Source organism: Paroedura picta, chromosome 13 (assembly GCF_049243985.1).
Source record: "Paroedura picta isolate Pp20150507F chromosome 13, Ppicta_v3.0, whole genome shotgun sequence".
In the NCBI taxonomy this organism is placed as follows: domain Eukaryota; kingdom Metazoa; phylum Chordata; class Lepidosauria; order Squamata; family Gekkonidae; genus Paroedura; species Paroedura picta.
In genome coordinates, this window is record NC_135381.1 from 13,083,441 (window position 1) to 13,110,402 (window position 26,962).

General features: G+C 48.2%; 1 protein-coding gene across 2 annotated transcripts in view; it reads right to left on the reverse strand.

The window, feature by feature from the left end:
• GCN1 (GCN1 activator of EIF2AK4) overlaps positions 1-26,962 on the reverse strand; it is a 54,836-nt gene that overhangs the window by 22,813 nt on the left and 5,061 nt on the right. For both annotated transcript variants that reach the window (XM_077307575.1, XM_077307576.1), the window contains exons 4-33: positions 26,661-26,792; positions 24,643-24,751; positions 23,853-23,951; positions 23,633-23,767; positions 23,353-23,421; positions 21,587-21,695; positions 20,743-20,817; positions 19,801-19,929; positions 18,015-18,065; positions 17,415-17,513; positions 17,111-17,284; positions 15,830-15,982; positions 14,849-14,941; positions 14,150-14,225; positions 13,243-13,402; positions 11,902-12,091; positions 11,652-11,776; positions 10,803-10,981; positions 10,565-10,658; positions 9,444-9,557; positions 8,166-8,364; positions 6,360-6,518; positions 5,819-6,000; positions 4,723-4,803; positions 3,828-3,971; positions 3,075-3,202; positions 2,649-2,838; positions 2,053-2,123; positions 1,766-1,931; positions 996-1,190 (exon numbers count right to left, since the gene is read on the reverse strand). In XM_077307575.1, the coding sequence (XP_077163690.1) occupies positions 996-1,190; positions 1,766-1,931; positions 2,053-2,123; positions 2,649-2,838; positions 3,075-3,202; positions 3,828-3,971; positions 4,723-4,803; positions 5,819-6,000; positions 6,360-6,518; positions 8,166-8,364; positions 9,444-9,557; positions 10,565-10,658; positions 10,803-10,981; positions 11,652-11,776; positions 11,902-12,091; positions 13,243-13,402; positions 14,150-14,225; positions 14,849-14,941; positions 15,830-15,982; positions 17,111-17,284; positions 17,415-17,513; positions 18,015-18,065; positions 19,801-19,929; positions 20,743-20,817; positions 21,587-21,695; positions 23,353-23,421; positions 23,633-23,767; positions 23,853-23,951; positions 24,643-24,751; positions 26,661-26,792 (3,880 nt within the window). The remainder of the gene's footprint in view (positions 1-995; positions 1,191-1,765; positions 1,932-2,052; positions 2,124-2,648; positions 2,839-3,074; positions 3,203-3,827; positions 3,972-4,722; positions 4,804-5,818; positions 6,001-6,359; positions 6,519-8,165; positions 8,365-9,443; positions 9,558-10,564; positions 10,659-10,802; positions 10,982-11,651; positions 11,777-11,901; positions 12,092-13,242; positions 13,403-14,149; positions 14,226-14,848; positions 14,942-15,829; positions 15,983-17,110; positions 17,285-17,414; positions 17,514-18,014; positions 18,066-19,800; positions 19,930-20,742; positions 20,818-21,586; positions 21,696-23,352; positions 23,422-23,632; positions 23,768-23,852; positions 23,952-24,642; positions 24,752-26,660; positions 26,793-26,962) is intronic.

Genomic DNA, 26,962 nt, shown 5'->3' on the forward strand with positions numbered 1-26,962 from the left:
CAGCCCTAAGCATCCTAAAGCATCCAAGAAAAGTGTGTATCCAGCCTTTGCTTGAAGACTGCCAGTGAGGGGGAGCTCACCACCTCCTTAGGCAGCCTATTCCACTGCTGAACTACTCTGATAGTGAAAATTTTTTTCCTGATATCTAGCCTATATCGTTGTACTTGAAGTTTAAAGCCATTACTGCGTGTCCTCTCCTCTGCAGCCAATGGGAACAGCATCCTGCCCTCCTCCAAATGACAACCTTTCAAATACTTAAAGAGGGCTATCATGTCCCCTCTCAGCCTCCTTTTCTCCAGGCTGAACATTCCCAAGTCCCTCAACCTATCTTCATAGGGCTTGGTCCCTTGAAGTAGCACTTCACTGTTCAGATACCCACATCAAGGCCTTCAAGGTAATAACTGGCACCACTAATGAAGGTTTCTAAGGAACACGACGCTTGTGGAAGTGAGCGAGACGTTGCTCAGTATGCTCCCTGCAATGCCTTCATGGGCTTGCACTTGCACAAGGCTTGTGCCTGTTTGGCATGGGGAGGTCCACAGATTGAAATGGGAAGGACAAAAGGATAGAAAATGTGGAAGAACCATGGGTCTCCCTCTACCTTTCCCATCACAATGGGTTATACTGGCCATTCCCCGCATGGAGAGACTGACCCTGCTGTAAGCTTCGAGAGCCACGTACAGAAAGGCCAGCGGAGCGATGAACAAATAGATCAGCAATGCTTAATCTTTAAACTGTAAGTTTTAAAGACGTTTTATCATGTTTTATGATGTATTACTGATATCGATACACTGTGATCCTCCCCAAGTCTGATGGCAGGGAGGGGTGGGCTAAAAATAAAAAAAAATTAAAAAATTAAAAAAAAAACAATTTTTAAAAATAATTAATTAATTATAAATAAATAAATAAGTAAATAAACATAAATAAAATTTTTAAAATTAATAATAATAATAATAATAATAATAATAATAATTTTTAAAAGCAGTATAAACTACCTGTTGGGATGGAGTGGAGAGTGCTGCTATCAGTTTGGCCACAATTGGTTTCACTTTGGGGTCACTCTTGTCCAAATGTTTGGCCAGAGACCCCATCAGGATGACCACGCTCTGCCTGACGGCATCGTAGCTGGCATCGTTTGGCGCGTTCTTCAGGAACTCCTCGAACACGGGCAGCAGGGAGTTCACGCTGTCCTAAAAAATCAAGATATTGTTAGCCATGACCAGAGGAAAGCCACTTAATCACAGCTGGGCAGAGGAGGTGGAGGCCTTTATAATCCATCATTAAAAAGTGACCCCACAGAAAATAAATCTGTTATTTTGTAAGCTTCTTTGGGTCCAAACTGTGGGAAAGGGCTGGATATAAACAAAGTCAATAAACAATATAGTTGTTGGGGGGGCAGATAAAAGGAGGTAACAGTGTGAGGATGGGACACAAGAGAGTTAAGTACTTGAGGGCCTTGCAGCCACCCCCCCCCCACAGGTGCAATCTGGCCCAGCACAGCTGGCATTGCACAACTGGGCCACAGTTTCCTGGGGGGAAAGGCTGCCGGGGAGAGAAGGAAGGAAAGCTCAAGATAGGGAAGCAGATACAGGTAAGTTTGGCAGGTGAATGGGAAGGAGAGAAGCAAGCAGGAAAAGGGGATAGGGGAATGTGGGCTTTCAGGAAAGGGGAAGAGGGTGGAGAAATGGGGATGCACCGGTAAGTCCTTGCAGGTCTCAAACCTGCACCGATTTAAATGCTAAACGACAGCTCAAACCCCACTTGCCTTGCCATGGGTGTTGAGTGCAGAGAGGGCTGCGTCCAGCATGCATTTCCGGACCTCGGGATTGCGATCATTAAGGGCATCTGGTACAAAGAACTGGAAAAGAGGCTTCACCTGGGAGCTATCCAGATGCTGGGACAGTTTGTTCAGGGCCAAAGCAATGCCGCACCTGTCGGGATAACATGGTAGTTATGACATTCTCATCTCACACTCGCTATATTTTACACAAAAGAAAACTGGGGGGTCTTCCGTTTAGATGAAGTGAGTGCTGGGATTCAAACAGGGAGTACCTAGCTTCCCACTGGTCAGGTGGAGATTCAGATATCACGCGTCCAAGAGCATCCAGAACCGGAGGGGGCCTCTGACAAGAGAGAAAGAAAGGAGGAGTCCATCAGGAAAAAAATAATGTTCAGGCACTGTGAGAGGTAGGAACAGACATAGAATAGAATAATGGAGTGGGAATGGATCTCTGGTGTCATCTAGTTCAACCCCCTGCACAATGCAGGAAATTCTCAACTACCTGCCCACCCACAGTGACCCCAATTCCTTGTCCAGATGATGCCCCCCTCCCCAAAATAATCCCTGGCCAGTCTGGTCTGGAGGAAATTCGTATCCTGACACCAAAGTAGCAATCAGCATTTCCCTGGGCATGCAAGAAAGGGCCACAAGAGCCAAGCTCAGACACAATCCCTTCTGCCCACCCACTCACCATCTGCCTAAGTTCACAGAATCAGCATTTTTCTCAGATGGCTATCTAGCCTTTGCTTATAAACTTCCAAAGAAGGAGAACCTCCCACCTCCCGAGGAAGCCTGTTCCACTGAGGGACCGCTCTAGCGTTCAGGAACATTTCCATCTGCCTGGGTTACACCATCTCTTGGAACTTACGTAAAGTTTCTCCTGATAAATCTCCATCAGCTTGGTCAGGACATCTCTTGTTTGACTACGATACTGTTCAACGCTCTTGGAAAGGGCCTCGGCACCTGCCTGCCGCACGGCTTCCTCGTAGTGGATGACATCTTTAATCAACACCGAGCAGATATCCGGCTGCAGCTCCAGGCCCATCGACTCCCACAGCCTGCAGGCGGCAAAGGAAGGGAAAACTAAAGAGAACGGTTGGGGGTCTCGAATGTTGGAAAAGACATTTCTCTGCCTGGGACTCCGAAGAGTGAGCAAATGCTCCGATTCAACCTAAGGCAGCTTGGTATGTTCCAGGGGCACCAACATTCTGCCTCAGGTCCCAGAGGAACGATATCCGCTCCCCACTTGGACTGTCTTCCCATGGGAGAAGCAGGACTGCAGATGGTATCTCACCTCTCGGCCAACTTTCGAATTTCTTCTTCCTTGTCAAAGTTCACCACCCAGAGGCGGCGCAAGAGGTTCAGCCCGTTCTTCTCGTCGCTGTCGGGAGTCGGCAGCACCATCTGCAACTCCATCAGTCCCTGAAAGAGAAACCAACCGGACCGATCAGTGCAAAGCTTCTCTCCAGCTTCCCCAAGGCCTGGCACCTCGAGATGTCAATCACAGCGGAGGTCTGCAGGAAGCTAAACTAGGAAGTGGCCGAACTCTCCCTTCCAGTGCTTGTAGTCTGCATGCCGAGATATTCCCCCATTGCTCCACGTAACAGGGAACGGAATCATGTTCCTATGTGCCGCTCTTTTACTGCCTTTCTTACTGTGGCAGAGACACACCACTGCAGGATGCTGCAATGAATGCAAGGAAATTAGGACAGCAGTCAGACGGTGCTATGTTCACAAGCAAGGGATTAAGGCAACAGTTCCGCTCCTTTTTTTTGTCCCCTGGTGCCTGGCATCCCTCTTGACCCTGAACACAGCTTGGTGTAGTGGTTAGGAACAGCGGATTCCATTCTGGCAAGCTGGGTTTGATTTCCCCTTCCTCCTCCACATGCAGCCAGCTGGCTGGCCACCTCATGGGCCCTAATTCAGCCCAAAAGCAACACGCTTGTGTTTTGGGTAAATAAGTTTAGCAGAAGCTTCAAGGAAGAGTGAAGGATGGCAGCAAGGAAATAACCCCTCCTGTCCAAGAGAGAACGTGATTCCAACAGACCCGGAGAGCTGCATCGCGAACGTTCATGCACGGGGACTGAAGGGCTTGCAGTAGCACATCGATTTCCTCTTGCTCTGCGTAGGCGCAACCGTCCTCTCCGCTACTGCTGGCGCACAAAGCTGTCAGGGCGTTTGAAGCCAAAACCTGAGAAATGCCAACAGATTTAGAAAGATCAGCCAGAATTCTCTTTCACGATGTGAGGGTTTATTTGAGCTATTCACATGCTGCCTTGTGCAGATCAAGATCGTGTGTGTGTGTTAACCCCAGCATGATTGTAGGTGAATCCCCTTTGCTTTACAACTTCTCTCAAAGCTATACTTCAGACAAGGAAAACCTGTCCCTTCCCCATCCCAACCAGCAAGGAAAAACAGCCTATTCTTGTGAGATCCGAGTTTCCATAGGAAGGCTCAAACCAAAGAAATTCTATGGGGTATGCTAATGGCAGGCAACTAGCCATCTTGGCAAGCAAGGTCTGTTTAAGGATGGCACCTGATTCTCCCAAGGTCTCATGCAGAGGTCTTCCCCACCCCACCCAACAGGTATCTCTGAACTGGAGTTATCCACCATGCACACAACCACTCAGAACCACAGAGCCAACCAGATGCCAGAATTGGCATGGCCAATGTTCACCACTGAGCACTACTTCATAGCCCCAAACGAGGGCTGGAAGGCGTCAACGCCATGAAGAAGCTGCCACCTCCTTGCAGGCAGGGCCTCAAACGGAAGGCTTGTGCTCAAAGAAAATCCGAAACTGATATCACATGACATTAGACATGCAGAATCCCTACTGCGAACCATTGGAAAATATTAGTAAAGGGGACAACAGCTCCAGGGACCTGTGTCTGGCCCATGGGCCACCTGCTGGTCACGCCTGTGCTGCAATACGTCAGCTCACCTGCAATCGTGGAGAACCAGTTCCAATCACTTTGGTCAGGAGCAGCAGCATGTCCGTGCGGGGCAGCAACTCAGGTCCATTCTGACAAGCGTTCAGGAACAGAATGAAAGAAGGAAGCAGAAACATCTGTCATTAAAGGGCCTCCCTTATTGAGAGCAGCAGCTCAACCCATGGGGAACAGGTAGCTCACAATCAAAGCTGAGTGACACTCTGTCCAGGAGTTAGGATCGCTAGGGATCAGGCAACTATTATACTTCCATCCCTAGGCAATGAAATAAAGAAAGAGGGGGAAGAAAGAACTCTCTGGGGGGCGGGAAGGCAAGGAGCCAAAAGGATTTTTTAAATTTTATTTTGCCATCTTGTTATAACTGGCTTATGGAGACTCTGTAGGCCTGGGTGGCCAAACTGTGACTCTCCAGATGTCCATGGACTACAATTCCCATGAGCCCTTGCAAGCAGCCTCTGGAGAGCCACTGTTTGGCCACCCCTGCCATAGGGTTTTTGAGGCAAGTGATTCCACTGCCTGTGGACTGCCTTGGCAGACTCCCATCCAAGGACTAATCCGCCTCGACCCTGCGTAGCTTTCGATGCAATCAGGCCGGCCAGTCAAAAAGATGGGGAAGAATTAAAAAGCGCCCTGGTGTGTTTAAGTGACGGTAACTTAGGATGAGTCAGGTGGGTAGCCACGTTGGTCTGCAGCAGCAGAACAAAAAGTCCAATGGCAACTTTAAGATCAACGAAGTTTTATTCAAGATTCTTTCATGAGACAAACAGAAGTGTGCTTGCCCATGAAAGCTTGTATCTTCAGTAATTTAAGAAGAAGAGGACTGGGGACCATGAGGCCGTAGCAGGCCTGGGAGTAGCTCTCAAACCAATAAGCACAAGACAGGAAAAAGAGCTAAGAAGCAGGTCTGTAGGCTGCATATTCTTGCCCTAACTCCACATACTTTTGATTTATTCCTTTAACCATATATTTCTGTTTATTGTGCATTTGTTTTCTGTTTATCAGGACTTGCTCAGAGCCCATGAGAACGAGCAGGCTTCAAAAACACAAAAAGTTAAAAAAATGCCTCTGGAAGACAGAAAGGTCTCTCACCTCATCCACCAGCAAATTCTGGTTATTGGCAGATGACCGCAGCTGGGCATGGACCGTGATGGTCTGCAGAACCTTGACCAGAAGTTCTTCCTTCTCTTCGCTGTCATTGGGAGTTTCCAGCAGCACCATCTTCAGCAGAGGGAAAACTAAGGAAAAGGCTGGCGCTGAGAAAGGCACAGGGCCTACGAGGAGCAGGAAGAAACCAAGCGATGTCAATGATTGAATCTGCTCCCACATACATACCATGGGCTGGTGTCAGGCTTTGCGGCTGGATGCATTAGAGTGCTGGGCAAGTCTAGCCCACTCCCCACTAAACTAGTAGATAACGTTGGGAAACCATTCAAAATGAAGGGCAAGATCAGGGCTCCTTTGGCTTAGCATGCAGAAGGCCCCAGACTCAATCCCTGTCCTCTTCAGAGATCCAATGCAGGATCCTTTTCGGTGTCAGCTTCAAGCAAACAAAGAAGAACAAACATGCCCGAAACAGCCAAGAGGTGAAAGCAAAGTCACTACAAAGAGAAGAGCCCGGGAGATGCCTCACCCGCTGCCTCTCCCTTGCTTATCCGGCCAGGAACTGTGTTTGCATGGAGCAAGTTAACCACTCGATGAACCGCGGTGGGCAGGCCCTCCTGGCACCAGGATTCATCCAAATCGCATTCCGGCTTCATCATCCGCAGGGTCACGTGACTCACCAGAATGCCTGCGGAAAGGGGAAGGACGGAAGGATCGTCGGGTCTGGCTCGCTGCAGAAGGTGGCTTTGCGGACGCAGACAAGAACTTCAGGGTGCCGCACAGCTGCGGCGGCACCACTGAATACAGAACACAAACTGTGCGGTGTGACGCTCGGTTAAAGCACCATATTCTTGACTCTCTTTAGGATGAGGTTGATGTTTTTATTGAGGGGGAGGGCAGAAATCTGAAGGGTGAGGGGAAGAAGACAAGAGACCTCTTCCTGAAAGGCACTGGCTAAAACAAAATCCCAGGGTACTCTTTTTCCTCTTAGTGAGAACTGAGCAGGGGGCTAAACACAAAAAACTTACAGAGCTCTCTGCCTACATAGGTACCCCCCTCCTGGGGGAAAACAATGCTTATGGGCTGAACTTGGACCACGGGACGCCAACTGACTTCTTGCTTTGGCACACAGAAATAACTCAGTTACCAAAAACATCTGGGAAGTGACGAATTAATACTGGAGACAGTGTTGGTAAGTGGAGAGGGGATTCCACTCGTCAAGGTTTCTGCCCCTTTAGTTTTACGAACATACGTGCAAAGAACCACAAAAAAGGAAGAAGAAGAGCTAGGTTTTTATACCCCAACTTTTCACAACTCGAAGGATTCACAAATCGGCTTACAAACACCTTTCCCTTCCTCTCTCCACAATAGGCACTCTGTGATGTCGATGGGGCTGAGAGAGCTCTTAACAGGACTGCTCTGCGGAAACAGCCCTAAGAGAACGGTGACTGGTCCAAGATCACCCACTTGGTTGCATGTGGAGGAGTGGGGAATACCAACCCCAGTTCTCCAGATTAGAGCCAGCCGCTCTTAACACCACACTGGCTCTCAGGAGCCAGCCCCAGGAGACTATGGGGAGTAGGACATACCCAAATAGCATCCATTGATGCTGCAGTGTCACTTCCTGCTATGTAATCAATGAGGTGGTGTCACTTTGGTTAAACAGCAGAAAGGAGAAGAAGAAGAAGAAAAAGAGTTGGTTCTTATATGCCGCTTTTCCCTACCCGAAGGAGGCTCAAAGCGGCTTACAGTCGCCTTCCCATTCCTCTCCCCACAACAGACACCCTGTGAGAGAGGTGAGGCTGAGAGAGCCCTGATATTACTGCTTGGTCAGAACAGTTTTATCAGTGCCGTGGTGAGCCCAAGGTCACCCAGCTGGCTGCATGTGGGGGAGTGCAGAATCGAACCTGGCATGCCAGATTAGAAGTCCGCACTCCTAACCACTACACCAAACTGGCTCTCAGAGGGGATTGGATGGGAGGGCAACCTATTCAGCCTAGCTGTGTTTTATACATGGGAACAGGGCGCTGCCTTTCCTCTGGCTCTGCTCCTGCTGCAACACGACCGAGGCTGGTCTTGTGCCTCGTTCACAGCCAGGCCCATGTTCAAGATTAGCAGTCCAGCAAGGCCCATCTCAGCAGCCTTTTTTATTCTAAGAGAAAACCCATAGAGAGTGCTGATTTCCCTATTCCTCCATACCTCCTGTTAGCTTTCCCTTATGGCATTCTCACAAGCTTTCTTTTGTGCAAGTAGTTCTGAGCCTCTGGGGTGGGGGGGAAGTAATGCAGTCTAATAAAACGCAGCTTAATAAAACCGAGACTTTCTCGACACTAACCAAAAGTCTTCAAGTGAGCGGGCATCGCGCAAGACGCCAAAGAAAGTAAAGGGGTCTTAATCCGCGGAGCAGCCAGTGGGGATTTCAGGAGAGGCAGGAAAGAGCCAACGAGAGCAGGGATGTACTGAGAGAGGCCGGGCGGGTTCCTCTTTAGAACAGCCTCCAGAAGGCCCAGCATGGATTCCAGTTCATCATCAAGCTGCAAGAAGACACGGCAGAGGTTACTTTCAAAACGTGAACTAAAGAGGAAGCCAGCAGGTTTTGAATGAAGACTTACAAATAAATGTATTCCCCTATTTTGTCTGGGCAAGCATAGAATAGACCATCCGAGTCTCGTGGCACCTTAAAGACCAGTGAATTGACCTCTTTTGTGTACATTTTCTTCCTGCCCTTCCCCCAAGGAACTCATAGCAGCAAAGATGCTCACAACCATCCTGTGACATAGGCTAGGCTGGGGCAGCAGTACTGGACCCAAGGCCACCTCATGAGTTCCTGGCCCACCTGTACAACTCAGGTGTTGGGTCGGAACATTCAGATGTCGCTGAAATGAGCGGGGTGCCTCCTTTTGTTCCTGGATCTCTGCGACAGGAAATCCTCACGCTTGGTAAGGCTCAAGAGTACCATTACTTGATGGAGGAGGGATTGTATTGTGTATGGCTCTACTTGGGAAAGGTAGTCTCTGACATCAGAGATGGGAATTTGCACGGGGTTGGAGAAACCAGCTTGTCATTCCTAGAAAGGAGGGTGATTTAGGTCCAACACCATTTAGCATAAATATCTGGACATCCAGGGGTTTTCCCTTGTATTCAGTCTTCAGTGGAAATTGGGTCCACAGAAAGCTGGGCAGGAGATAAGGACTCCTCTGACTTCTTATTACCACAATGAACTCGGCATATGCTCTGTTCTACCCGCTACAGCATAAGTAACATGTTTAGTTTAGTAAATTCAACCAGATTATCTTTCGCTTGAGTATCTAAGTGCCGCTGTTGCTTTGATCTTTCCCCCGGGTTTGAATTTTGCCTTTTCCCACCCCTTTTGAATTCTGCCACCCTTTTCCTTTTTTTCTCTTGAGATAAACCTTTGTGTAAAAACATTTATTTGGCTTCGCTTAATATAATCTATTGTGACGTTTCTCTTAATCCCGTCCCCATATGCTAGAACAGGCTTTCTCAACCGGGTTTTGTGAGACCCTCGAGCTTCTTGACAGCCCTGGAAGGGTTTCCCAAATGGGAATGCCCAAGCAGGTCCTGGGTTTAGCCCAACTCTGCCCCCGCTTGCCTCTTTCAGTTGTTTCCTGGTGCGAGATTCCTTTTCCAGCTGGGCGTTCAGCATCTCCTTCTGCTTGCTCGTTAGCTGGACCTCTTCCTTAATTCCCTTCTTCTTCTTTATCTCCTGCAGAAGGCCAGTCGTGTTATTTCACAAATGGGAGAAGCTCCTTCAGACTCATGAATGACCACAAGAAACAAAGACAGACCTAAGGTGGATGCAGCAGCAAAACACGCATTTTGGAAGAGCCTTGTGACTTAAGGGGCCTGCTGGGAGTAGCCTGGGGCTTTAAGGGGCTTGCTGCTAGCCCTGGAGTCTTCCCATGCAGTAGAAGCACAGCCACCCCCTGGAATTAACACATGCCTGGAACATATTAATGAGTCTTCCCTGGATCATGTTTCCACCTGTACCTAATGAAACCTCCTTGTCTAATAAGTCTGGGGCAACATTGTTCATACAGTCCTGGCATCTTGGACACCACTGCATTCCATTCTTCTTCAACTCCTGTTCTATCCTTGTTTGTCTTGCTACAACTCAAAATATTTATCATTTTCACAAACAAAATGCTCTAAGATGATACAGAAAGCAACCCAAAGTCAGGCTTAAGAGAGCAAAGACAAACGCTTCAAGGACTGCCATTGGTTTGGCTAAACTTTCCGGCATTTTTTTAAAAAAACGATCCAGCCAGCATGGTGCGGTGGTTCTGAGCTGTGGCTTCCAATCTGGCGAGCTGGGTTAGATTCCCCACTCCTCCACATGCAGCCAGCTGGGTGACCTTGGCCTTGTCACAGCCCCGGTAGTGCTCTGTCAGAACTCTCTCAGCCCCACCCACCTCTCAGGGTGTCTGTCATGGGGAAAGGAAGGGAAGGTGATCATAAGCCAACCTTGAGGCTCCTTCAGGCAATGAAAAGCAGGGCATAAAAAACAGCTTTTCTTCTTCATCTGCCCTGCTTTTTTCCAAGAAACCAAGGTGACCCACATGGATTTCGTCCTAAGCTGTTGCCTCTAAAGCAGGTCAAGGTTAACAGATGGTGACTGGCTCAAGGTGACCTACAGAGTTCAGGAAGGATTTCTACCCCTCTCTCTCCACTGCAATATATTGTCTGATACTCCCAAACCGTTAAAAGCCTCACCTCCTTCAGCTCCAACTCAATGATCTGTTCCTTGAAAGAATACGCCTTGTTTTCCCGTTTCATGTTGGCCTTTTTCAGACTGTCTTGCTGTGCGCTGACACAGAAAAGCACAGAGGGGCATCAAATGGCAGCAAGAATGCCGAAAAATCAACTCTGTCACAGTCACCCACCCACCCACCCACCCCTCAGTGGGGCGGTTTCTCTGAAGACTCCAGAACGTTAAGCCCCCACACCTCACCTATGCAAGATGGATTTGTCATACAGCTCCCCTTCAGGGGTCTTCATGATGGCAAACTCCTCAAGTGTCACCTGACCCAGAGCGGGGTTTTCCAGGGAGGTGGAAATGGTGCTGATCACTTGAGGGAGCACCCTGCCGGGAGACAGGGCGGAGAGCATGCCCGCTGCATTCAGAGAGGACTGTCAAAGGAAAGAGAGAGATTAAGAACCCCGCCTCAATTACAGTGTGCGACACCATTTCAGAGTCTCAGTGCCCATGCAAATCAGATGTGCACTTTATGGGAGTTTGCATTAAGATCATCGCCCGCCTCCCCCCCCCCCCCCCCGGCTCCCAATTCCCCGGTTAGCCTCTTAGTCTCGCTCGCAGGGCAGCAAGCAGCAGTGTGCATTGATAAGCCGGTTTTCTAAGTCAAAACTCTTTCTGATGAAATGCAGCAGTGAGTCACAATGTGTCTCACTTGGCGGAGAGGCCATGGCTTTCCGATCACAATGCTATGCATCCACGAATTCTCCATCTTTGGACATTTTTAAGCAGAGCTGGATAGCCATCTGACAGAGAGGCTGATTCTGTGAAGGCTCAAGGGGGGGGGGCAGGTTACAGTGGATGAGAGATAGGGTTGTGAGTGTCCTGCATAGTGCAGGGGGTTGGACTAGATGACCCGGGAGATCCCTTCCAACTCTATGATTCTATGAAGAGCTGCAGCAGCTTTCACCATAGGACTGACCTAGAAAGTGCAACAGTCCCCCTCTTCCCAAGGCAGCTTCATATTTTATCAGCCAGCCCACTCCCAAGCACATGCTCGTCCGAAGTTACCCCTGAAAACCAATCCCAAAGAATGAAACTGGCTACCTTATTCATGGGTTTTTGAGTGATGATCCTGTCAAAAATGTCGCCTAGATGTTTGCTGATGAAATCTTCGGGGTCAAGTTTCATCTTGGTCAGGAGGGCTGGCCAGAGACCGGACGGCCCTGCCGCTGGACGAGAGAAATGGCAAGAGTGACTTAAAGGAGGCTCCGATGCACAAAACAAGTGAAAACAAAACAAGCCCACACCCAATGGCAACACTGTCCTCCCACCCCCCCCCCAAGAAAAAGCTCACCTAAAGAAGGATGATTGCTCACAAGCAGCATCTCCAAGGCCAGCTTTTCCGCCTCCTCGGGATCCGAGTCCCGGCCTGCCACGCACGAGACCACGCACAACATTTCCTGAAGGGCTCGAGGGGAAATATATGTCCTTCCCTGTTCCGTCAGTTCTCCAGACTCTGTCACCAACGCCTCGGCTGGAAGCACCTGGGGGAGAAGAAGGGCCGGTTTAGGGCCTCGGGGAACAACGCTAGCCCTGTTGCTGCTGCAGTGCATGAGCTGGGGAGGGGTGGGAGTACCACTGCTAAGCCCCTCAGGTACAGAGAAGGCACACCAGGACGGTACTAGAAAGGGGGGAAATACACAGTGCAGTAGAAGGCAGACGTTGAGCAGGCATGGCACAATGATAGATCAAGATGGGTAGCCCTGTTGGTCTGTCTGTATCAGTCGAAAAGAGCAAGAATCCAGCAGATGAAAGCTATTTGTATCAGGGGATGAGCTACTGTGAGCCACACCGTGAGCCACACCCCTTCAGATACAGCTCATGACTCTCCTGCCCCCTCTGCATACCACACCTAATTCAATCACACCTGCTGTTCTCATTCGGCACCTGAATGAGTGTCACTTCCCAATACATAGGACAGATGGACTCACACGGCAGCTGTACCTGAAGAAGGGAACAGTGACTCACGCAAGGGCCTCCTCTGCCACGGATTTTGTTAGCCTTTAGGGTGCTCCTGGACTCTTGCTTTTTCCTAAGGCCCTGGCACGAAACTGACAGCGTATCACACATGTTCTAGTCTCCCACCTAAACTGCCTCATAGAGTTGAGCGGATATAATGACTCTGTTCTTTAGGTCATCAGACTATAGCCCTTCCTGGAGTTATTTATTTTTTATTATATTTATATTATATTTTATTATATTATATAAGCAAGAGTTGGTTCTTGCTTGCATTGTAGAAGTCTAAACAAGGCACTGGGCAAAAAAAAAATCATTTACAAAGTCCTGGAAAACTCTGAATGCAGAGTTGATACCAAGAGAACAAGGATACTCAAGAACACACATTGCTGTGTGGCTATGGGGAACACACAAAAAGATAATAATTTTGACTCTTTGTCTGCTGTGAGTGGTTCTCACCTGAACACCAGTGAGGCCAAAACTCTGGCTCCTTCTCTCCCAATCATGTCCTTGCAGTGGGTTTCTGGGATTTCAAGGTAGGGCCCAATACTTCCTAGGCCTCCTTGATTGACTAAGCACTGCAGCCCTGTTAGCATTATATGACTGCTGTCAGTGAAGAGTCCCATTCTGCATAGCAAGTCTAAGCAGCTGGAGAAATGCTGGATTGGGGAACATTTACCTTATGAGAACTGAGAACTGCTTTCAGCTCTTCTAAGAGCCCGTAAGCCAACTTGAAACCTCCGGGCAAGGCCAAGAGTTTTCTTGCCGTCTGCTGGGCGAGCCTCCGGACACACCACGGCCGGCTGAGAAGGACCACAGCCAGGGCTCTGTGACACTGCCTGAAAGGAGAGAGTGTGAGGTAGGAAAAGGAAGGGGCAGAGAGCTGGCAGAACGGTCGAGTGGAAAGCTATAGTTTTGACAATGCCTTCGCTTCAAAAGCTCAGCACAAGCCTGTGATGGCTGGGCTCCTTATCCCTCCCCTAAGATCCTCCCTTCCTTCTGTGCCCAAGATGAAACTGGGTCTACGTCGCCCAAATCCCCAGGGTGTTGGAGAGAAGGCTCAGCCAGGAAGGGTTGTCTTAGTCCCCCCACAGTATGACCATTCTGACAGGTACATAATTAGCCTGGCCAGTCGGGGGGGGGGGGTGTGGATATTTTCTCCCCTCTTGCCAGGCATTTGGGTCTTCCCAAACCAGTCTGAGGAACAATTCTGGGGGATAGCCAGAGTTGTGTCTCTAGTAGAGAAAGAAAGCAGAGACACCTTTATGGCAAACAAAGAAGACTTGAGGCTCAGCATCTGTTATTCCCAGGTTTGCAGGCACTTGACCTGGTCACGGCCAGAGGTTAAAGGGCAAGATGCAGAGAGCTCTTGAGGCGTAGTAAAGTGTGGCCCTGAGTGAACAGGACTAGCAGATACAGAACTAGCCCAGGATCTTGTACCTTCGACTGTTTGTAATTTTGTAAGTTACTCCGTGTCCCCAATGGAGACAAAAGCAGAGTTAAGAATGCTTAATTAAATGAACCCCTTTGATTAGGTCACCATAAAGGTACTGGACTCTAGCAAAAGCAAATCAAGCTATACGTACTGGACTTTAGCACCAGACAGCCGATGCTCATGGTCCAAGAGGAGGCGCTCTGTCAGCTGCAGGACAGTACACATTGCTGCAGGAAAAAAAAACAGCACAGAACAAGGTGGGTCTGGTCTCCTCTTCTTTACCATGGCCAGGGCTGTATGCAATTCCATGATGCCACAGGGCCACAAAATCTGCCTTCCTAAAAACCTCCTGTTACTTTAAAAACATTTAAATAACCAAGTTTAAGCTTGCTTCTTTTTTAAAGGGCAAGTTCACAGCCTTTGGCTGCTGAGTATCACACAAAAGAGGTGATCTCTTTTCGTGGAAAAGCTGGCCTTTTAAGACGCTGGACAGGAAGGTTCCTCGGGTATACAGAGGCCTTTGGGGGCTTCAGGATTCAAAGCACTGACGGCACGTGGGCCGAGCTGATGGTAACCTAATCAAGCATGAGGTTCTAGCAAGAAAAGCAGCAGTGGGAAAACTTGTGATTAATTAGCCTTTTAAATCAGAGAGAGATGGGCATCTTCATTCATTGTACAATTATGATTGAAACAAAGGGCTGGAGGGATCTTCCAAGCTCACCCACTTTGCCTCATCCTTTAGACCTACGGCTTCACCCAGTTACAGCCTGCCCCTGACTAGAAGAAGATGCAGATATGACCACATGGCAAAAGCAAGTTCGAGGGCATCTTCTGAAGCGCTACAACTCACCTTCCTCTGACGCAGACTGCAGGAATTTCTCCGACGTGAAAATCTGCTTTTTCTCATCCAGAATCAGCTGCCAGAAACTACTTAGCTTGCTTTCTGTGATGCAAAGCAAAGGAAAGTGTTAAGCAAGACTAGGACAGACTTCATTGCAAAGATCTCGAGGACCAGGCTGCTCTTGTCAATTGGGGCACTTTCTATAATTCCGTATCAAAGCAGAAACCTTTTCCTGACTGCGCTTAAAAACCCTTTGATTTACTCCTTCAGTGGGCTAATGTAAATGGGTTGCAGAAGCTTGCTTTCCTTATAAAATGTGGGTGAGCTGGGTGCAGGATTATCTCAGAGCACAGGAATTCACACACCCACCTGAAGCTTAGCAGCTCAAACAAAAGAGTCTGAAAGTGTTTCCATAGACACTCCAATCTGGGCTTTCATCAAAGCATTTCAGCACTGCAGAGGCACTGCTTAAAGAGCATCCTTGTGATCAACAGTCCATGATGCAATCCTGGTCCAATAAGGATGTAGCCACCAAGAAGGTTGCCACCTTTTCTGTAACTCTGGAGTCTCTATCTGCTAGCAATTTATAGATCAATCTCTGATTATGAATTGCAATCATGATGCAATTCTGGTCCAATAAGGATGTAGCTTCTTTGGGTCCCCCCCCCCAATCCCCCAGGGAGAAAAGCAGGATATAAATTAAGTAAATAAATAAGTTACGGGAGTGGACACACAGGGCTTTGTGAAAAGCTCAAACTAGCACCTTGATATTGGCTTGGAAACACATAAAGCAACAAGTGCAACTGCAGTACAGAAGAAGGACTTCTCAGTGACTCAGCTAAGCTTGACACAAGTTCATCTCAGCCTGTTACTCCTAAGACTTAGGACCTAAGTAGCCTCTTCCTAGCCAAAAAGAAACTGGCCCTATTAAAAACAAATTGTGGGAGGGGGACACATCTCAGCCCTCCAGGGGTCTGCTCAAGATCTTACCTATTTGCGGGTCAGCCACAGAGAGCCTGCAAATCAGCAACGCTGCTGCAACGCCTTCTGTGACGAGGGGAACCTGAGTGCTTTGAGCCGCTGCCTTCTCGACTGTCTGGATCAGCAAAGGCAGCAAGTCTAGTCCCTGAAAAAGTACATTCCCTGCAGAGGGTTAACAAAGGAGGAAAGCAGAGCGTCAGGAATCCTGTCTCCGGAACTGCACTGAAACGGGATGTTAAAAAGATCCATTACTACCGTAGCGGGCGGAACATCCCAGGGAGAATCTCTATGGCAGGGGGTGGCTGGCAGGGGCTCGTGGGAATTGTAGTCCATGGACATCTGGAGAGCCACAGCTTAGCCACCCCTGCTCTACAGTCCTAAGGCCAGTGGCTTTCAGACTGCTTTCTCAGGTCAGCGGTACTCAACCAGCAGTAGTCAGAAACAGTCTTGGCAGGACACAGGGTCTTCAAAACAGTTACTAAGAATTTGCTCTCCCTCCATCCTGCTAATATAACTACAGTGGTTTAAAGCAGTGGTCCCCAACCTTTTTATCACCGGGGACTTGTCAACACTTGACAGTTTGACTGAGGCCCCCCGGGGGGGTAGTCTTTTGCCGAGGGTCGTCACTACAGCCGCCAGAGCCCCCTGCTCCACTTGCTTTCCCGCCACCGCCCTGACTTCCCACCGCCCACAGGAGGGTGCTACCAGGAGCAGCTGCGCAGTGCCACATCGAGGGGGAGCCCCAGCCATGGCAGCCGCTGGAGAGCACCAAAGGTGAGCCGGCAGCAGAGTGGCAGGGGAGCCCCCGAGGCAGCAGCCAGGAAGGAGGACGAGAAGGAGCCGCGGCCCGGTACCAACTGATCCACAGACCGGTACCGGTCCCCGGACCGGGGGTTGGGGACCACTGTTTTAAAGTACTATATTTGCATTTTACAATCTATGGCATCCCAGCAGTCGCTCATTTCATCATTGGAGGGGGAGGGATAAGCACGCTAGCTAAATAACAAAGATGTCTGTATGCAGTCTTATTTGTTTATACCATAACAGGAGAGCACGGAAACCCCGAAAGAACACAGTTCATCATCGGAAATTATAGGCTTTGACAAACCAGCATGGTTGGGAGAAGTGCAACTCTTCTGCAGCTCAAGAGAGAATAATTGTAAGCTAAGCATTATCTGTACTTGCAATCAAAGTAGCAGGTGTATCCGAAAACTATGATTTACAGGTGGTTTGAAGAAACCAACTACGTCTGAATTACGAGCACCTTTGTCAAAGGAGGATAAGCCTTACCTTTGAAGGATGACAGCATGCACTGGAGATAGGCGTGTCTCACAGCCGAAGTGCAGGTTTTAAGGCTGAAGGCTTTCTTGAACCATTCGATCAGCTTCTTGGGCACCTCAGTGGTGAAACGGGTACACCAGAGAGCAAGGACAGAGATGGCATGCACCAGCGTACCTTCATGGACTGATTGAGAGGGACAGAAATAAGATGACTTGGGTTGCATCCAGATGCAATGAACAAACAGCATCAAACGAGACAGCACACTTCGGGGCTACACATTTTAAGAAAGAGAGAAAGATGAAGAGATGCTGACCTTCTTGCTGTAGGAATGGGATGAAAAGTTCTGCCATAGCTGTGCTTAAAGCTTGGTTGGATGACCCAGAAACTGCATGATGGCTACAGCTGCCAATCCCTGAAAGCAAAAAAGAAAAAAAAAAGGGGGGGGGGTTGGGGAGTTACATTCTAGATTCAAAAGCCAGCATGGTGTCGTGGTTAAGAGCAGTGGCTTCTAATCCAGTGAGCTCGGTTTGATTCCCCGCTCCTCCACATGCAGCCAGCTGGGTGAACTTGAGCTTGTCACAGTCCTGACAGAGGTGTTCCAACACAGCAGTAACATCAGGGCTCTCTCAGCCCCACCTACCTTACAAGGAAGGTGATTGTAAGCCGCTTTGAAACTCCTTCTGGCAGTGAAAAGCGGCGTACAAAACCAACTCTTCTTTTTCTTTTTTGTGGCAATAGTTATAATGGCTGAAGGCATCAAGAGAAGAAAAGCCTGGGTTCCACCCCTTGTCTCGCAGAAGACGTTATCTGCTGTGATTACTGGATGATCTGGAGCAGGGGTAGTCAACCTGTGGTCCTCCAGATGTCCATGGACTACAATTCCCACGAGCCCACTCTCACACAGAATTCTTACCTGAGAGGACACTGATCTTCTGTGCCACAACCGTCAGCTTCCCTTCAGCACCTACCAACAAATATTACAGAGGAATTGTAGAGTCAGTTGGAAGAGAGACCGGACAGCCACCGATGTTGACCCTGCACACTGGGACTGGCCACGATGCACAAACGTATTCAGTGGCTACGGGGAAGACAGTTTCTGCTCATGCGTGCAAAGAATGGGGCAGAACAAGACATGAACTCAGGAGAAGGAAAATATACAGGGTGGGCTTGGACAAAAGAGATATATCTTTAAATAATTCTGCGTTAAGGTAGATGCGCATGCAAAACTGCAATTTCATTCCCACTGCCGCTGTACATAAGTGATGTGCTTTATCAAGGCCTGGTTCACACATCGAGAATGAGGTGACAAGGCATTTGCAGAGCTGGAGTCCAGCTTTTAATGTTCCTTCACATGAAAAAACCCTCCATGGAAACAGAAAGCTGGCATAGCAGGGAGGAAAATCCTGCCCACTTTTCCCTTGATTCGCTGGCTTTCTGCTTACAGGGGAGGTTTCATACATAAAGCAGCATTTTTAAATACAATTTAAGCAGTTCATTCCCTTGCATGTGTGAGCCAGCATGTAAATACCCATAAAACAGAAAGCAGGCAGAAGACAAGGCGATCCCGGGGATTAAGATCGGGTTCCCTTCTCCCCTTAAGGTCTGGGCCAGTATTAGATTGGCCTGACTTGGCAAGTCCCCAATGACAACACCCCAAACTCCATTGGCCATCCTTGGTCCACCCACGAGGCTTGTGTGGGATATAAATTAAATGGTACCTTGCCATTGCTTGGGTTGAGTTTTAGATTGTTTTTAACGGGTTTAATGGGAGGTTTATTTTATGGATTGCATATTAAAAAATTGTAAACCGCCGCAAGCTAATTTGGGAGCGGCGGTCATACAAATCCAATTAATTAATTAATTAATTAATTAATTAATTAATTAATAGGAAGGTAAAAGGTAAAGGTAAAGGTATCCCCTGTGCAAGCACTGAGTCATGTCTGATCCTTGGGGTGACGCCCTCCAGTGTTTTCATGGCAGACTCAATACGGGGTGGTTTGCCAGTGCCTTCCCCAGTCATTACCCTTTACCCCCCAGCAAGCTGGGTATTCATTTTACCGACCTCGGAAGGATGGAAGGCTGAGTCAACCTTGAGCCGGCTGCTGGGATTGAACTCCCAGCCTCGTGGGCAGAGCTTCAGACTGCATGTCTGCTGCCTTACCACTCTGCGCCACAAGAGGCTCTTTAGTAGGAAGGAGATACATGCAAAAGACATTGCAATACACACATATCCCTTGTGATGTTATCTCCTGTGCTACTGCGTTATACTACAGCTTTAATCCCTTTACAAAAATGCCCTCCTGAACATGCCTGTTTTACACATCTTGCAGCATGACAGAAGTGGGGAAGAGGGCTAGCTGACTCACCTTTGGGTAGGTTCCCCCTACAAGAGCGGGAACTGCCACTGCACATAAACAGACAGTGGCTGAATTTGCCCATTTGCAGGGTAGGGTCTTCAGAAATGCTTGCTCACATGCCCCAAAAGCAAATACTATTGCATCTCCAGCCCTCCCATCACCTGATCAACTCACAGAATCCAGATCCACGGTACCCTGAAACATGAAACTAGGCGCTTTGCAGGAGAGGTCTCCTACAGAGCAAGGCACCTGCAGGTACCACCAGCAATAAGAAGGATAGTATTGATCAACTCCACAGGAAAGGAATGGTACATCCCTGACTCCAGAGGAAGAGCCACTCACCCCCCAGGATGGCAAAGAGGTGCCTCCCAAGTGACTCCACTGTTGTCGGGTCGCTGCATTGCCGAGCCAAGTTCTTTAATGCCACTATAGCCTCATCCATCAGCTGAGAACTGTTGGATTTCAACTGGCCTAAAATCAAGCACAGAAATGTCAAACCTCACAAATATACAGCATGCAGGTTTCTTTGGTGAAAGGGGGTTGGGGGGATGGGAGATGAGACCTTAAACGTAGCCTATTTCTTTTAAAATATATTGATGCAACAGAACATGATGAAACTAAGGCCGATAATGCATGAAGGAGTGTTTTTTTTAATTGCCTTTAATTTTTTTTTAAACCTGATTAATCTGTTTAATTAAAGTTGGGTACCGCCAAAACTTCCAAATGTGCTGTAAGAAACCTGGGTGCCTACGTTCTGGGTTTTGATGGGATGTTTGAGCCCTGGATCAAAACTCAAAAGTGCAGTGTGGATTCCGGCTTATTCGGAAGGGATCCCTTTGCTGATTACTAGCAGCTGTGAGTTGGTTTGACCTAGATATTGAACCTTGGGAGATGATCCTGCCCTCCCTAAATTTTTTCTTTCTTTATAGCTGAACCACAAATTAACTGGTGGGGTTTAACTGATTGGAGGGTTGCTGAGTCAGGCATGGTCTGCTAGAAAAGATGGCTTTTGACACCCGTAGATTATTCACTTTGCTCTTCTCCCCCTGGCATGTATTGTGCTGCACATGTCGACTGTGGAGACATCCTGGAAGAGATGAGGGATGCCATTCCAGAATGATTGAGCTCTCTGGGTTTGTCTCACTCTCGGGGTTAGTCAGCTAAACAACTTTATTCTCCTCCTTCCTCCCAAAAGGAGAAGGCTCAATGCTAAGCAGGGCTAGGATGGTGTGACTAGGGGGAATGTCCTTGCAGGGCTCCACATCTCCAAACAACAGAACTTACTGGCCAAGCCTTTCACTATGTCCAGGGCGTACTGGCTGAGGTCAAGGGTTACAGATGCCAACAGACAGGAGATCGCTGAAGAAAGAAGACAGAAAAGTTTGTTAAAATAGCTGGTTTTCTGCATGTCCTATGACAGGGGTGACCAAACTGTAGCTCTCCAGATGTCCGTGGACTACAATTCCCATGAGCAGATGCCAGCATGAGCTGGCAGGGGCTCATGAGAATTGTAGTCCATGGACATCTGAAGTGCTGGCAGTGGCTCATGGGAATTGTAGTCCTCAGAAATCTGGAGAGCCACAGTTTGGCCACCTTCGGCCTATGAGGTTGCCAAAGTCAGCTGCAACTTGACAGGACTTTCCACCATATGCCCAGAGTAGTCAGCTAAGAAGAGTTGGTTCTTATATGCCTCTTTTCTCTACCCAAAGGAGTCTCAAAGTGGCTGACAATTGCCTTTCCTTTCCTCTCCCCACAACAGACACCCTGTAAGAGAGGTGAGACTGAGAGAGTCTGATATTACTGCTCAGTCATAACAGCTTTCTCAGTGCTGTGGCGAGCCCAAGGTCACCCAGATGGTTGCATGTGGGGGAGGAGCAGGGAATCAAACCCAGCTCGCCAGATTAGAAGTCTGCACTCCTAACCACTACACCAAGCGGGTTCAAACTCTGCCAAAGCCAATGAAAAACCAGACTTCACTCTTGCCCAGGCACTCAAACATCAAGGATAAAAACAAAATCTGTCAGGTGGCCAGAATGAATCACTGAATTTCCAAGGAAGGGCAAAACACCTGGACCCAGATCTGAATGCAGCTGAGCCCACTCGGGGGAACCTTCTCCCAGCCACTCACTTTCAATGGCATTCTCAGGGCTCCGCAGCAGGGACTTCTGCAAGGCTGGTAGCATTAGGTCCTTAAATTCAGTATGAGACACATATCGGAGCAGAGGAGCACAGTTGTCCTGCAAGAAACGCAAAGCTGATCAAACACAATACAACGTACGCAGCTATAGCAGGAAGTGGGAGGTGCCTCCTAGTCCACCCGTCAAAATGTTCTTCCTTTAGGGATAGGAAGGGTGGGAATCACCTCTGCCTTCCTAATAAACAGAGACCTATCATTGTCTGGACCAGGGGTAGTCAACGTGTGGTCCTCCAGATGTCCATGGACTACAATTCCCATGAGCCCCTGCCAGCATTTGCTCAGGGGCTCATGGGACTTGTAGTCCATGAACATCTGGGGGACCACAGGTTGACTATCCATGGCCTGGACCATTGGATGGAGTCAAGGAGGAAGAATATTTGCCTGGCCACATGGGGAAGACAGGAACCCTCCCTCCCACACATACCACCAAGTGAGCAGGGGTCCACTCTACTGCAAAAGAACTACTTTGCAGGATCGAGCTACAGGTTTGTCTAATTCAGCCTTTTCTTGCCAACAGTGACCAGCCAGACAGCTGTGGAAGCTCACAAACTGGGAACAGAGATGACAAGCATTCCCTGTTTCTCTCTAGATGCACACACCCTGAGCACTTTCAGTTTGGCAATGAAGTTCAGTGGAACACGTTCAGTCAACATTCCCCATGAGACAACCGTGGAGAAGGGAAGTTTCATTCGAGCTCAGGGGAAATGTGGAAGCACAGATGCAGTAACTCAGCTCTTTAGCATGCATGCTGCTAGAAATCAGTGCAAGGAAGAAGCAGGAGGCCCATGATATAATACACACAAGTTTCTCTCTTTTCTCAGACAGTTTGACAGCTAATGTGCCTCAACAGACTGCAATTAAAGAAGGGGGAACAGACCGAAAGTTTTGTCCTGATAAAACCCCGCAATTCTGCAGCAGGCTTTGAGGGTTTCCAGAGTCCAACTTAACCTCGGCTCCATCAGCAACACACAGGCACACCAAGAACATCAGGCTATTTTTGTATTAGATGCAGGGAGTGCAAACGGACATGACACATTTAAAGAAAAGTCTAATGAAAATAGTGGCATGACATGACAAATATATATTTGATATGTGAATACACTTACTAAGGTTTCAGAGGAAAGCTGGGTAATTTTTTTTTTCTCTGAAATTTTATTTTATTTGTTTCTTATATTTATATACTGCCCTCCGTTGCGGCTCAGGGTGGTTTGCAGAAAATGACAATTATACCGGACACTTATAACAAAATAAACTGTGTAGATAAAGCAGGGAGAGAGAAAATCTCTCACAGCATTATAACTTAGGATATCCAATGAATAAGACCAGCAATAGAGTCAGGACTGAAATGAGTAGGGAGAGTTCTTTAGCTGACATGGCATCTGTTGCTACAAGAAGTGGCCATGGCCATTGGCGTAGGTGGCTTTCAACAAAATCACAGAGGGCAGATCCATCAACAGCTACTAACTGTGAAAACTAAAGAGATGAAATATATCCCAGAATATCATCTGCTGAGCAGGGAAGAGAACAGGGAAAAACCATGTTCATGAGCTTTAAAGAAGCATCTGGCTGGTCACTGCTGGAGAAAAGGATACAGATCAAGCAGGACTGCTTAAGACTGTTTTTGGACAGGTTAGGCTTAGAGATTTTTTGTGTGGGGTAATTCTTGATTTTAGCTGCCAGTTGTGGATCTCTCTCACCAGCACATGCTTCTGAGGCTTCGTCTTGCTCATCAGGATGGTCTTCATGTAGAAATCAAGGAGGGAACTCTGTAGAGACAGAAACACTACATTTATGTACCTGTAACAACGCACACTGTACACTCTGCAGCAAAGACAGAGAATAAGAAGTCTCAAATCACTCACTACAACTTCTCTGGTCCCAGCTGCAGCTTTTCCCCTTGAGTGAAAGCTCACCCTCTAGTGATGCTAGCAGCTTTCCGGACCATTCTCACATGGTGAGCCCACCTTCCCTACTCACCTTGTATCTGTCAATGATGCCAAGGTCTTTCTGGCTGGTGCAAAACTTCACCAGCAGCCCCAACATGGCTGCATAGCCCTGGTTGGCTTCCAGGCCAAGAATGACAGAGAGGTACTTGTCTGCCAGCCCAGGGTTCTGAGGAGGAAACCAAATAGCAGATCAGGAAAGCTAGTGCAAGACGGGCCCAAACCATCCAATTAACGCAGAGGCAGGATTTCACCTCTTTCCAAAGCCTGTTCAGTTTCTTTACAGCCCCGTCCACCACAGGCTTGCGGGAGCCACCTAAAACCTCCGACAGCAGCACACACTGGATTTCCACCTGTTAAGAAAAGATGGGCCAGTTTAAGTCAGTGATCCTCAGTGGCTTGGGAACCACATCTGGCTCCTTGAAATAAGAACAACATCTAGAGCAGGGGTAGTCAACCTGTGGTTCTCCAGATGTTCATGGACTACAGTTCCCATGAGACCCCGCCAACAAACGCTGGCAGGGGCTCATGGGAATTGTAGTCCGTGAACATCTGGAGGACCACAGGTTGACTACCCCTGATCTAGAGAACTCATTAGCAGATTTTAGTTTCATCACAACAAAGAATGAACAGTATTGCACGCTGGCATATACATATACTGCTTTGTAATTTATTTTATTTTTAAGATTTGATTTCTAGGCTGCCCCCTCCCTTCACAGTAGGTTCTAAAGATTGGATACAGCAGGATATATCAAAAGGCACAATGGCCCAATCGTAAAGATTACCTAAGTGTTTATAAAATCGGGGAGGGGAGGAGAACCCCATCTCTTCCCAAACCTAGATGAATTTCAGGTTTGATATAATGGAGCCTACAGAGGCAGGCCAAATTGCACACACTTCCTCCTCCACCGCTCCTGGCCTCCACGCATCAATCCTTTGAAGACTAGAAAGTCCAACAACCTGGACAAAAAGTTACGACAGCATGCCCCTACCCAGGAAAGCAGATTACACCAAAGTTAAGCACATCCAAATCAAGATCCTTACCAGCTTCTCCCAGGTTTCTCCTTGCCTTTTGTCATGTGTGGGGAAGACTATGCGGACAAGCAGACAAGTCCAGGATAAGGCCAGTGAAGCTGCAGATCCATTGCTCTTACTGTCACACAAAGAGGGTTTGGTTTGATTGTTTGTCTGTTTTATTTGTTTGTTTGTTTGTTACACATGTTCTGCCTTCCTCCTTGGTGGGACTCAAGGCGGATTACATAAAACCCATAAAGCCCCATAAAATCTCAAACCTTAAAACCATAAACCTCCAGATGGCAGAAAGAAAATCCTTCCACCCTCCCACAATCGTATAACCACCATCCCAAAAGGGTTCAAGCAATGATATAACAAAGCCTGGGATGGGGCCCAAGATATTAGACCACCCAGCCTCAACCAAATGTCTGGAGGAAGAGCTCTGTTTTACAGGCCCTGCAGGACTCTGACAGCTCCATCAGGGACTCAGCTCTCCCAAGAGCTCAATCAAGTTGGCCGTTGCCCAAGTCATAGCCAGGTGTACCTGTCTGGAGCCAGGGATCACTAAAAGATTAGTACCTGCAGAGCAAAGAGCCCTGCAAGGGGGCATAAGCAAACACGCAGTCCCTCAGATAGGCAGGGCCCAAGCCCCGAATAGCATTAAAGGTCAGAACCAAAACCTTGAACTTGAGCCGGGCCATAACTGGTAACCAGTGTAGCTGCCTCAGCACAGAGAGGAGTCTATACGGGTGTGACAGAGTGTCTCCCACTTGCCACCCTCTGTGTCTGGTTTTGGAGAAAGAAGCACAGCCATTGAAAGACTGTTCCCCAAAACCCATCTCCAGCAAGGTGGTGGGCCAATAACTCATGGTCAACCACGCCAAACACTGCCAACAGTGTGGCCATGCAAGTATGGCCAATCTGCCCTGATCCAGCTGGCGCCGGAGATCATCCACCAAGGCAACCAACACCGTCTCCATTTTCCGGCAAATGCAGAGAATGAGCCTATGACTTTAACAGAACTATTCAGGGCCACAAATCGAGTCCAATCGTGTTTCTCAGGCTGCTTCTTCTTTTACTGGGTTCTAAAAACTTCCCAGCTCTGAGCAGAGAACACCAAGGCCTCTTCAACTGTGCTCTGTGCATAAGGGCAAGGTTCACGCCTGCTACAATCAGACAACCAGTTCGTAACATCTGAGCAGTTATGAACTGTTTGTCTACTTGCAGTGGGCATGAAGCTGGTTAATGACTGACCATGTACTCCCTGCCTCCTTTTCCTCCTACACTGAGCACAACTGAAGACTTCCTGGTTTTCAAAGTCTTCTATCAAATTCCAGTTTGCCTCAACCTGAGAATGCCGGCACTCAGATAAACCGTATGAACGTAGTCATTAACCTGACAATATAAAACGGGCAGTCACTTGTTTCTCCCCACAATCTGGTTTTCTCGGTAGAAATGTGCAAGGCACCTTTGTGGCAAGGAATGAGATACTGAGAGTCATGGGGGACTCTTGAAAGTTCATCTCCTGCCACAAATTTTGTTAGGTTTTAAGGTGCCACTGAACTGAAGTAAACAGCGACTCATGACAAGGCACCCCCTGCCTTCAATTTTGTTCATCTTTAAGATGCTACTGGAGTCTTGCTCATTTCTACTTTTACAGACAGATTATAATGGCTGCTCATCTTGATCTATGGTTTTCTCAGATACTGAAACAAAATGTTGAGGTTGAGGACATCCAAATGTCAGGAGACTTCAGTCATGCTTTGCATACAAGATGAGGGGAAAGGAGGGCATGTGCACATGGCAGCCCACCACCTCTGTGCTCATCCCAAACAAACAGGCAGACACAATGCTAAATCATGGCAGAGAGTCAAGAGAGATTTGAGTGATTCCTACTGTTATGCAACTGCCTTTCCCATACTGTCAAAATAAGTCAGCAGCCCTCTCACAAGAATAAAGTTCACATTTCAAGCTAAGACTCAGGAGGTGACCTCTCGCTTTCCTGCAAAAGGCTCCCCAATGCCACAAGCGACGCACTCAGCTCTCACCTGGGTCCTCCAGCCTTGCTGCTGATTCCCGAAGACTGAAGGGACTGTAGGAGGTTCTTTGCGGTTGCTTCTGGCTGGCATTCGGCAAGCTGCTGAAGAGCCGACTGGAGAGCTCTGTGGGACGCTGCATCTCTAGTGGGAGAAATTAAAGTAAGGGGCTGCTCGTGCTCACAAAATAACCATTCCCAGGACTTTGTCATTCATCTGGTCAAAAGCTCTTTTTCCCTTGCTGAATTCAATAAACTGAATGCTTACCAGTCATCCCAGGTCTCAGCTAATCTACAGTAGCTCAGCCACACACA